Source organism: Aricia agestis, chromosome 4, assembly GCF_905147365.1.
Source record: "Aricia agestis chromosome 4, ilAriAges1.1, whole genome shotgun sequence".
Taxonomy (NCBI): domain Eukaryota; kingdom Metazoa; phylum Arthropoda; class Insecta; order Lepidoptera; family Lycaenidae; genus Aricia; species Aricia agestis.
In genome coordinates this window covers 20,638,477-20,651,314 of record NC_056409.1, presented here as the reverse complement: position 1 = coordinate 20,651,314, position 12,838 = coordinate 20,638,477, and the positions used below count along the sequence as shown (strand labels likewise).

Below are 12,838 nucleotides of genomic sequence, written 5' to 3'. Positions count from 1 at the left end.
GATAGCGGAGAGAATTGACTCTGCAGACTGCACTCCTTCGCAGACTCACTGAGCTACATGTCAGGGTAGCAAGATAAGCTGCATTATAATTGTCATTATAATTAGATTGTTAATATAATTAGATTGTAACAAAACATTCCTTAATATGGACTTTTTTGTCTGATAATAAATTATTTTTATTTTTATTGTGACCTACTTACCCATCGAATATTCTATTCTCTCGTTTATACCGATTAGACATAAAAACACAAATAAAATACAATTATTTTACGTGCACTTTTTCCACTATATTCATTTATTATTATTACAAATTTTAGCTAAAAACACGACCGGTTTCGAAACAATAGGGATGATGACAAGGTCAAAGATTAGCGAATTTTGTTAATAAAATAAAGAAACCACGGTAAAAAATAAGTGTTCCCAAAATTTCAGCTTGATAGCATTTGTATTTTTTTTGTTATGCGCCTTCAAAGTTGGATATTCAAGTCGAATTTTTTTTCAATTAAATTTCTTAATATTTGTATACAATTCGATAACTTATGCAATTAAAAGCAACTTTTGTTATGAAACCACTTTCATAAACGCAATATTTTATATACCTGTCGAACAAAGTTATCTTCTGATGCGTACAAACTACGAAAGACTGACGTCATACTTTCGTAGCACTTTGTATGGAGCGTTTCGGGCAGGTCTTTTGTATTAGATATTTGAATTGTCATATCTTGGTGAATTTTTAAGCTATCAGAGTCATTCCTTCAAGGATGTTTCTATTTTTTAAGGGTCTTTCAATAAGAAAAAAAATAGTCTTCATGCCTATTCTACTAGGCTTAATTTTAGGCTTAGTTAGCAATATATTTTCTAAGTCAGTACCTATAGGCTATATAATATATGTTAGACTTTTCTTTAATAGGTGCATAATTTTTTGCACATTGGAGTAATACAATATCTAGCATCTGCAGAAAACAATCTAAATCTTTTTTTCCTACTACATTATGTGATACCATATAAATAATTTTTAAATTTGCCGCGGTTCGCTTGGTTCTATACCTCAATGGAGCTGTCACTGTCACTCAACTGTCCTTTTTTTTCTACTGAGGCAATGAACATTTTTTTCAGTTTTTTAAAATATGTCCTTCAAGTATAATATTCAGAACTATGATATTGTATCAAAACATTTTTCATTAGCAACTATCGTAAATTGTGCTCTATAAACTTCCAAGTAAAATCTTATTAAACGGTTGATATTGAGGCCCAATACCCTACCCTTTTCTCTTCCCTACCCTGTCTTATTTCCTTCTCTACCCTCTCTTATTCCCTTCCCTACCTTCCCCTTTCACCCTATTCCCTCTTATAAGGCCGGCAACGCACCTGCAGCTCTTTTGATGCTGCGAGTGTCCATGGGCGACGGAAGTTGCTTTCCATCAGTTGAACCGTTTGCTCGATTGCCCCCTTCTTTCATAAAAAAATTGAAATTCGCTCTTAAAGGGCCCATTCACAGCAGTCCGCCGGCTTATGCAGGATTGTGAATGGTGTCGCAGGCCGGCCGCCATGCAAGCATTCACAATCCTGCATAAGCCGGCGGACTGCAATGCAGGATAGTGAATGGGCCACTTTAAGTCTAATGACTACAGTTCGACAAGGCTTAAAGACTCCCGAAGACAGGCGCGATATTTCGCGCGAATTATCACGCAATCGATCGCGCGATAATTATATCGCGCGTTCCTCGCACACAGCCGCGATTTTATCGACCGATATTTCTTACGAGAGAGCGCCGCACCGCGACTTCAGTTGCCAACTCTTCAAAAATTTTTCTTCTAAAATATCTTTTAAACAGGGACACCGGTATTTAAATTTTATCCATATTTATTTAAAAATATCGATTCACGTATCGATATCACTCGAAAATATTGATATTTCAAAGGGTATTGATATTTCAAATATTAAGTCCAGCGTACTTGTTTATTGGAGGTCAGTGTTTAAAAATCGACTGAGTATTTACTCAGGCCAGAGTAAATACTCGGTAAAAATGAATTTAGACACTCAGTATTCTTTAAGATATTAGAAAGAAAGGAGGAACTTATTTCTGCTTACGACAATCGTTTTATTTATTCGAGTCTATTTTTCACAACACAATAATAACAGTTGCTAGGATACATAAGAATAATAGACAATAGTTCAAAACTATATATGCGACCTTCTTAACATTCCCTCTCCTCTGAAGCAACTGTTCGTTATCTGTATATTCCAGCTAGCTTGCACAGCTCCGAAAGCCTCGGCTTGAATAGCGGCTTTGTCAAAAAGTCGGCTAGTTGATCATTTGTATCAACCTTCTCAACTCTTATGTCCTTTTCTAGGACACACTGCCTTATGAAAAAATGTCTCAGCTTTATGTGCTTTGTGCGCTGGTGCGTTTCATAATAATCCAAACCTTTTTTCTGTGAAAAACCTCTAATTACAAGTCGGGCTTTATATTTATCAATCGACCCATCTGGATTCGTCTTGATCTTAAAAATCCACTTGCTTGAGATTGCTTTTCTGCCTTTAGGTAAATCTACCATCTCCCATGTCTCATTTTCTTTCAGAGAATTAATCTCATTATCCATTGCCTTTTTCCACTCATTTGAATCCTTACATGTTATTGCTTCCTTAAATGTGTTCGGCTCTATCAGTTGTTCATCGTTAATTGAATTCATACAAACGGTGCAGACAAAGTCTTGATATTTAGCCGGTGGCTTAAGATTTGATCGCTCTCTTAGCATCATCCTACCTTCAGCTTCAACCTCAGATGCAGTCAGTGGGGTGTCTGCCCTTGACTCACTTGCATCGTTGACTTCATAGTCTGCTTCGATGTCATCGTGAACATCTTCATCAAAGGATTGTTCCGTCTCAGGAAATGTCTGTTCTGCCATAGCCATCTCATCTTCAAAAGCAGCTCCATTCTCTGCACGCGATGGTTCAGTAGCACGCTCTACTTGCTGAGAGGGCGGTGCTATACCTTCATCGTGGCTTGTCAATGGCTGCTGGTTTTCTATGACGGCCGGTCTAAAACTTTCAATTTCACGAGGTATGACGAAGTCAAATGTGGTGTCAGGTCTTTTATCAGCAGTACTGTTCGGTGTGGCTATGGGCTCGTCAGATTCTTCTGGATGACCGATTAGAGGATTCTCATCAAAAATCACATCTCTCGAACGAATCAATTTGAAGGTGCTGCTGTCCCATATACGGTAGCCATCATCAGCATCATAGCCGATAAGTATACCCTTCTGTGCCTTCTTGTCTAACTTCTTTCGTCTTTGTTTCGGAACATGTGGATAACAGTGGGATCCTATTATTCTTAAGTGGTGTATTCTGGGCTTCTTCTGGTGCCATAGCTCATACGGTGATCTATCACCTACAGTGGTAGGACCTGTCCTGTTTAAAATGTACACCGCTGCAGATACCATTTCAGCCCATAATGCAGGAGGAATTTCAGCATGTGCGTACATTAGACTTCGTGCCATTTCCACAACTGTCCTGTTGTCCCTTTCAGTTGGGTTCTGTTGTGGCGTATAGGGCATAGTCAATCGTTGTACAATTCCTTCCTTCTTGAGAGTAGCTTGTACTTTCGCGTTGACAAACTCTCCGCCATTGTCGCTCAGTAGTTCTTTAATAACAACTCCAGATGCTTTGACTTCAGCGAGCATGAGCAGCAACTTTGCGTGTACTTCAGCTTTCTGTTTCATAAAATATACAAATCTGTACTTAGTATATGCATCTTTGAAGAGGACGAAGTATCGTAAGTTTGTGATAGAATATGGGAAGGGCCCGCATACGTCTGCATATACCAGTTCTCCGGGTTTTGTCGCTTTATCTCTGGTCCCAAACTTTAGACGGTGGGATTTTCCATAGATGCATCCTTCACAGAGTTCTTTAGTTGCTGGTACTTTTATGGCAAATTCCTTCTCTATCACTTTCTTAACGTGACTCTTATTTTGATGTCCAAATCTTTCGTGATATAGCTGTAACAGATTAGAGGTTGTGGACACATGATTAACTCGTACAGTTGGTTGTAGACATCTTAAATTTAGTTTATATAGTCCTCCAAACTTGCTGCGAGTACCAATCAGTTTCAGCTGTCCATCAATCTTTATTGTGCATTTTTGTGTGGTAGACTCAAAAACGCTTTTGTCCGAAATATCATGGGTGGCGAGGACTGAGAATAAATTCTTGCTAATGCCGGGTACGTACCATACATTTTTTAGTAATATTGATACTGGTTTACCGTTTATATCAGCCTCTGCGAGAATATTTCCGATGCCCAGGGCTTCAATACATTGGCCATTCGCGCCAGTCACTGTATGACGGCTCTCGAAATATTTAAAGGTCAGGAAGAAGTCACTCCGATTGGTCACGTGACTGGTCGCCCCATTATCAACGTACCAATTTAAATCCTTCTTATCACCAAAATCTGGCTGTATTGACATTGCCTCTGCGGTCTTGGATTCCTTGGGAGGTTTTGGAGGTTTTCCATCCTGGATCCACCGCTTGCAAGTTTTTACCCTGTGACCCTTATCCTTGCAGTAGTTGCATTTGAGATCTTTGAAATTATTCTTTTTCTTATCACCCCTCTTGGTTTTCGCGTACAATGCTTCTGCAGATGTGTCGTCAGTAACTTGCGTGTCTGTCTGACGCAACACTCTCTCATGTGCGCATAGCTGACTTGTCAGATTCTCGACTGAGCGTTCCTTCTTTGAAATCAATAGCCAACTGGCCCTAAATCCAAGATATTCAGGAGGTAATGTGTCTAATATTTTACATACAAGGAGAATTTCTGGTAATTTTGCCTCGTTCTGTAGTTCTAAACACAATTCACTCCAGATGTTCTTTAAAATTGACACATGTGTAATTATGTCATGATCTGGGTCCTTTTTGTAGCTGAAGAATTTCAGGCATAGGTCGTATGTCTTGTCTACACACGTACCTCCATAGATGCGCTCAAGTTCATCCCACATGTCTTTAGCAGCATCAAATCGCAGAAACTTTTGCAAAACATCATCGGACATGTTTGTCGTTAGCAAAATTAAAATGGCGCTGTTCAAATTTTCAAAACTTTGAAGTTCATTTTCATATCTAGCCTTTTCATCGCTAGTTGCCGTAAGCGCCAAGGATGGTCTTATTTTCTTACCTTCGAGGATATCTAAGCCACCCGGCATTGCTTTGAGGACAATGAAAATTTTGAACCTCCATGTTTTGTAATTCTTGGAATCTAATTTTCCAATTTGAATCTTGCTCGCATTTAATGCTTGTTCCATTATTATTTCACGTTCTGCTACCACTTTAAGATATTAGAAGGAAAGGAGGAACTTATTTCTGCTTACGACAATCGTTTTATTTATTCGAGTCTATTTTTCACAACACAATAATAACAGTTGCTAGGATACATAAGAATAATAGACAATAGTTCAAAACTATATATGCGACCTTCTTAACAGTATTTACTTTTAACTGAATATTTATTGTTTTACTAACCAGAATTGAATTATTTATGGTTTTTCTTTATTTATTATTTACTTGTGTGCTATTTTTAAGTATTTAAAGCTATGTTCTTTTTAAGTATAACCAGTAAGTATATAAAAGAAAATAAAATTATTTAATAATATACTGTATGCAAAATTTTCTTTTAGTATTTTTTGGACTCTCATAACGAAAAATTAGGTATAATATAGGTAAGTACATCAGCTATGGAATACCATAGACTTAATATATACTAGCATTAAAGGTTTATGTGGAATACCTAATTTTGATGATACTCGTAGACTACCTGATTTTGGTATTTAGGCAGACGATTTTTATAATGTCGATGTTATAAAAAAAATGTCATAACTCATAGGTATACAATAATATATCCTACTAACTAATATTATAAAGGTGAAAGTTTGGATGTATGTATAGATATTTGTTACTCTTTCACGCAAAAACTGCTGAACGGATTTTAATAAAACTTTATATGTAGCTTATACATCAGAATAACACATAGGCTAATATTTTAACCGATTGACAAATGCACTTATCAATATAAAAAGTACCCAGTAGCCGATTCTCAGACTCACTGAATATTATGTATATATAAAATTTGGTTAAAATCAGTAAAGCCGTTTCGGAGGTGTATGCTATCTAACATTGTGACACGAGAATTTTATGTATTAGATTTCACAGGTTTCAATTTGAGCCAAATTTGACACGTTTAAGTTTAATAGTTTTGGAATTACGAGGGGTTCAAAAGTGGCTGCAAATGGTTCGTGTAATGTTACACACGGTGCTGCTGGTCCTGTTATACTTGAACTTGGCTTGACACGCTACCGCATGTCTAGATACATACTGCATACGTACGTAGTATCCCTTAGTAGTCTGTGCATACTGCCATGTGCGCGCACAAGGTGCTAATGCTATGAAGAAATTTTACGATATCTAAATATGTCGGCTGTACACTCTCGCCGAGACACAGCAAGGCGGCCCGTGTACGAGAGTGTAAATGGGTGCATTCGCCTCGTCTCGCCTGCCTCGGACCCTCTCAGTCCGGTGTCGGTATTTTGCGCCCGAGACAAAGGGCCTCGCGAGGAAAGCGAGCGCATTACTTACACTCTCGTGTTTTTCACTACTAGTCGCACCTCTAGACAGTGCAGAACAGAAAAATAACAATAATAAACGTCATTGTCAGTCATTATCTGTGAGAAATAAAATTAAATATGATTATAGATCTTTGGATTACAATGATATCTTTCAATGCATGGCGAATGGTGATTGGTGATCAATGTATCATTGATCGTAGTTATACGTTTTCGCCATTTTTTTTATTTTTAATGTGTAAATATTTGGTGATTTGCAAGAGAAGTGTTTTCGTCCATCTCATAGAGAAAAATAATGGTCCATTTTCTCTGAGTTCATAGTTCTGCGATTGAACTAAGCGAGAATGTACATGATCGCACTCGGGCAAGGGGCTCTCGCACGAGACTCTCGCCCGAGAGCTCTCGGCGAGAGTGTACAGCCGACATAACGTGTTTGATGCAACTGCTTGATGTCGGTTTGAACGGTTTGTCAAACGACACTGCGCAGTTTCATTCAATACGCGCTGTCGAGTACACGTCTTGTGAAGCAGAAGATGCTCTAGATTCTAGAACGAGGATTGCGATTTTCTTATCTTATGTTTATAACGTTAATGTCCTCCGTCAGAAGAGAAAAAAAAGAAAAAGACATGCTATGTAAACGATCAAAATGGTTTGAGTCAAACCAAAATTTACGTGTTTGAGTCAAACCGTTTGACCTTCTCGGGGGCCCTTTAGAACCACAGACGTGTACATGAAAATAGATCAAGATAGATACCCGCATGTCACTCTATTTTTATGAAAACGATCTTGTCACTTTTTTCCTACCTACTGTGACGTACCGTCTACCGATGATAATAAACGTGTCCATTATCTAGGCGAACTCTTCTATATTTTGAATTTCTATAGTTCAATAGGACACTTTTAGGCATTTAGGCATTTTTAAAATTCCGATTGACGTCCGAATCCGACAGCAGACTAAAGAACAGACTTTCGAAAGACGAGCATTGCTCGTCGTTTGGGAACGCGATATGCATAATAGAATGGGCACGTGAAGTACATACACATGCGGTATCTATCTTAATCTATGTCTGTGGTTTGATAATCATTGAAAAATACCCACTCATGTGCGATCTTACAGAAAATAATATAAGAGTCCAGACTCCAGAGTAATATAAGAGTTTTTAAATAAAAAATTAAACAAACTTTTATTTTTATTTGAGATTTTGCGTGAACAGGAACTCTTGTCAGTTTTATTTTTTTTGTAGATGGCGTGAGTAGCGCCGTCGCCATGTTCGATTGTGATCCGCCATATTTTATCTGCAGAGAGTCGCCCTTTGGTTCTAGGGTAGTGTAATTTTTTTGATGGAATTTGTAGAATAGTGTTTCCACGAGTATTTAGTTATTATTAAAATAATCAGTGATAAGTGCAATATATGTAAACGATCTAACAATCAATCTAGCCGTAGCCAATGTGGTATAATCATAGTTTCCTGTTTCGGCTATCCAATCTATTCTAAACAGAAAATGGCCGTCGGTGTTGGTGCGGGTGTCTCCTTTGTTTAGACATAAATCTAGTGAAAATAAAGAGCAAAAGAAATAATGCCTAGTGCCTCATTCTCCTCTTCGCGTTCTTACGTTCGTAGATCGCGAAGAAAAGGCGGACATCGCATACCGCTACCATCTAGGACACAATCAAGTAAGTTATCCGGGTCGACTGATGTCGCTCAAAGTATTACAAATAGTTCGTAATCTACTTTTTGTAGACGTACAGAAAGTCCTAAGGCACTGAGTGTATAAATTAGATTCGTTTAAATCTCAAACTACGAGTTTGTTATGAAGTTCGATGATGTTGAGTGAAATCATCGTTTGCCGTAAATCATCGAACCTCGATCATTGTTGCTCGAAGTTGATTCGCATGCATATTTTCATATCGGTCGGAATTAATTCGTCAATCATATCGTATAGCGCATTTCTTTGACATTTTGCGCAATATAAGTATTGATTTGGGAGAGAAAGACTAAATTTGACGACATGACGAAACAGCTGTTCGTAAACATTTTGTTGTGTTGGTATTCGTTTAGTTACGAAACGAAATTCTGGTATAATTTTATACTAAGCCTTGTTAATTGTTATTATGATTGTATAGTTTTTATCTCATGCCCATTAATCATCGTTTTATTACTTAAATTGCACATTGTTTGTAATAATGTCAATAAATCATTGTACCATAATATGTAATGAATGTTACCATTTTTTTTTAATGAATGTGACTTTACTTTTTGTAATAGAAAATTTAACTTGAAAACACTTTTCATAATTGACTAATGAAAAATAATTTCCTTATTTAGCATAATGTTTCATTTTGATCACTTCCAAATCAGGTACCTAGATATAATTCAAAATAATGTTAATGGGAGGTTTACATTATTCCTGTCCAGTGAATGAATTACTACTGAAATAACATTAACGGGCACTTATATCTTTAAACAAGCAATTCTTGTATATATATATATATTTATAATTGGAATCTCGGAATCTGCTCCAACGATTTTCATGAAATTTAGTATAGTTTCGGGGGTGATAAATCAAATCTAGCTAGGGATCATTTTTAGAAAATGCCATTTTATTCGTGTTTTATCAAATACTGAGCAAAGCTCGGTCAAATAGCTAGTTATTTATTATCACTGGACTGAAATAATGTAAACCTGTTAATTTATATAATTGAGGAGCTGGCAAACAAAATCGGACAAGTCCACCAGAGTGGGAAATTATATTTTTTTCAAATCATCTTCTCTTGACCCATCTCGTCAATCCCTGGTAATATTTTCAATCAAAACCGATTGAGAAGGCTTTAAAATGCTCGCAGACTAATCCATTTCTGTTTGCCAGCTCTTTAATTGTGTGATTGCTATGATTTCAATTTGACTTTAAATTGTGAATATTTTGTAAAACTTGTATTTTTTTGCTATTAATCAAATCAATGTTTGTTGTTCTCATCAATCAAAGCACTACCACAGGATATAAATTCCATAATATATTTCACTTTTTTAAATACTTAGTATAAGGATTTATATTTAAAATAAATTTAAGTTTCATCAATATTAGGTTTGTAAACTCATGGGACCTTATTCTAGTAGAAATGTTGAATAGGCTTTATATTATTATAGATCTTTATCACATTTACAAATAAATTAGCAAAACATAAACACCTGCACTCTAAACATGTAATAGGCCAGTTTTGTTGATTTAGATTTATTTTAATTTAACAGGTGTAAGAATATCAAACATACTATAAAAATGTTTACCTGTTGAATTACTTTTGTTATGTATTCTTATTTTAAGTTTACTTTTGCTATGTAAAAATCTGCTTGTAAAATTGTATCGGCCCTGCACAGAACAAAATATACTTGAAGCTTCCATCATAAGACCAATAGCTAGATTAGAAAAATAAAACAACCTGTTTGGTATATTATAATATGCACAAGCTGAGCTCGTTTACTAATTGAATTATAAATTATATTAGTCAATATAAATCACTGATCTCCATTATACAAGTACGCTGGATCTATATACCCACTTTTTTTTGTGTCATTTGAAGCGGAATCAGCGCACCCATTATTAGGACTGAGAACTAAATTTGACGTAACCATTGGTAACTATGTATTTATTTTAATTCTCTATGGCTTAATCGTTCGAATTGTTTTCGTGCTTTTAAAGTGTTTTAAAAGGTTTTACGCGATTAAGTAATATATTTATTATATATAATATATAAGTGGTGGTAGTTCATAGTTAAACTATGAATGTATGATAAGTAAAACACGGTACAAAAAGGGATGTGGGGTTACATTTCACAAGTAAGTGATTTTAACAGCTCATTTCTACGATATAAAACTTTTATTGATAATATAGGCACTTAAAAATTTGGCACTAATCTTATTATACCGTATTCACCACATATTTACCTTTGTTTTACCGATTTTTGATAAACAATAAAATTCAATAGTGCTGGAGTTTTCTGTCGATAAAACTTATCGATATCTATAATAACTGTATTGAAATCTCCGATAACCGATTTTTATACAGACAGGTTTCCGTCTGACGAAGGAAGACTGGAATTATGGTTGAAAAAAATTGAAAAGCCTGGTTGGCGTCCGAAAATTGCTACTACCGCTTGCCGTTACTATTTGAAGTGTACAAACGTTCTCTGTGAAAATACAAGGCGCAAAACTACCATTTGATCGTGATTATGTTTGAAAAATTTATTTCAGCGTCTACTCTTTCTTGACAGACTGTAACTGTGTAATGGTAACTAATAAAATATAATATTAAAGTATCGCACATATATCTTATATCTTTAAACGAGCAATTCTTATTAATTCTTATTATATATATATATATATATATATATATATATATATATATATATATATATATATATATATATATATATAAAAAATTGGAATCTCGGAATTGGCTCCAACGATTTTCATGAAATATAGTATATAGGGGATTTCGGGGGCGATAAATCGATCTATCTAGGAATCATTTCTAGAAAATGTCATTTTCATCAGATACCGAGCAAAGCTCGGTTAAACAGCTAGTTTTTATTATTTATAAATACCTTACCTACTCCACCCCAATAAAAAAATGTATTCAAATGTTCCATATTTATTTATGGATCGCATTATCCAATTACTTAATTTCCCTCACACTTCTGCAATCAGCGCCAAAATGGCGAAAATCAAATGAGATAAAGTAAATCGATAAAAATTGGCTTGCTACATCCATAACTAAATAGGGAACTTTTATATTATTACTAGACTTTCCGCGCGGCTTCTCCCACGTAAATATCTAATTACACAGACAAATTGGTCCACAAAAAATAAATATAATAATAATATAATCCTATATAATCCTTCACGTTATACATTCCCCCGCTTTTTCCACATTTTTCTCTATTTCTTAGCTCCTATTAGTCTCAGCGTAATAAAATATATAAAATGGGCTGTCTAACACTGAAATAATTGTTCAAAATGGACCAGCAGTTCCTGAGATTAGAGCGTTCAAACAAACAAACTCTTCCGCTTTATAATATTATATGATGAGATTAGTTAGGGTCTAATCACACAGAACACTTATTCAGCTTTGTTCAGCTTTAATACGATACACTGTAGCACTACTTTGATAATATTAGAAATGAAATTATAAAATACAATACGACAAAGTTTTCGTTAGATTTTAGAAGCTTATCTTCAGTTTTGTTTTTAGTTTTTCGTAGTGCTAACGGGTAAAAATAAATGGATTATAGATAGGTACTGCTACTTCAAGTTATCTACATATGAAATCGTTGTTAATTTATAATCTAAATTACGGAGAGTAAGTATGTAATCTTTAATACAAATATGTAGCGTTTGTATTATTCAATTTAATATTTTTGTCCTAATGGTCGACATTATCTGAATCTGGAAACATTTCATCGATACCGTAATAGAAAAGACAGTTGTAGACCACTAGTATTAGTTCCAAATACTCCCACTGCTGCTATCAGCGCCAATATGGCGACATGATGGCGACTTTCAAACGTCATTTATACGTCAAATTTAGTTCCTATCCCTAATAATGGGGGAGCTGATTCCGCTTCAAATAGGCACAAAAAATAGCTGTCATTTCAAAGGGTATCATCAGTCCAGCGTACTTGTATAATGGAGATCAGTGATATAAATACATAATGCAAATATTACTAAGTCAAGTAGTAATATTTCTTGACTTAGTAATATAATAATATGAAATATGCTATACTATTCATGTTTATTTTAACACCATACGTTTTTATAAAACCAATTAACAACCTAAGCATTGATTTTGGCTGGCCAATTCAACTAGACATGGCTTCCACAAATATATTGCTTACTGGGCTTGGCGGAGGAACAAAGTGCCATATCATGTTTGGCACTTGAGACTATCAGCATAATGATTTAAATGGTTTTACATATTTCTTAAATACATGAGTAATGCACTATATTACATTTCCCAATAAATGCCTCAGTAGCTTAGATTTTCTGAATATTATCTTTAGTTAATTTGTAAATGTATTTAAAAAAATTACCTAACATCCCCAGGTTTGCTTTTCAAAGATGTATTGTACCGTATTTATGCTCGAGTACCTAAAGATCTGTTCAGATTGGAGCTTAAAAGGTGTCATTATCATGATTATAAGTGACTTTGGGTATATTGCATTCTAGTTTTTTAAGTCA

The 12,838-nt window shown here is 35.2% G+C and overlaps 1 protein-coding gene across 2 annotated transcripts in view; it reads left to right on the top strand.

Moving 5' to 3' along the window:
* Positions 1 to 7,883: 7,883 nt before the first annotated feature.
* Positions 7,884 to 12,838, top strand: part of LOC121726506 (F-box only protein 11) — a 28,997-nt gene continuing 24,042 nt past the window's right edge. For both annotated transcript variants that reach the window (XR_006035546.1, XM_042113893.1), the window contains exon 1: positions 7,884 to 8,280. Coding sequence is in view for 1 of the 2 variants with exons in the window: in XM_042113893.1 (XP_041969827.1) it covers positions 8,184 to 8,280 (97 nt within the window). In the remaining variant the exon portion in view is untranslated. The remainder of the gene's footprint in view (positions 8,281 to 12,838) is intronic.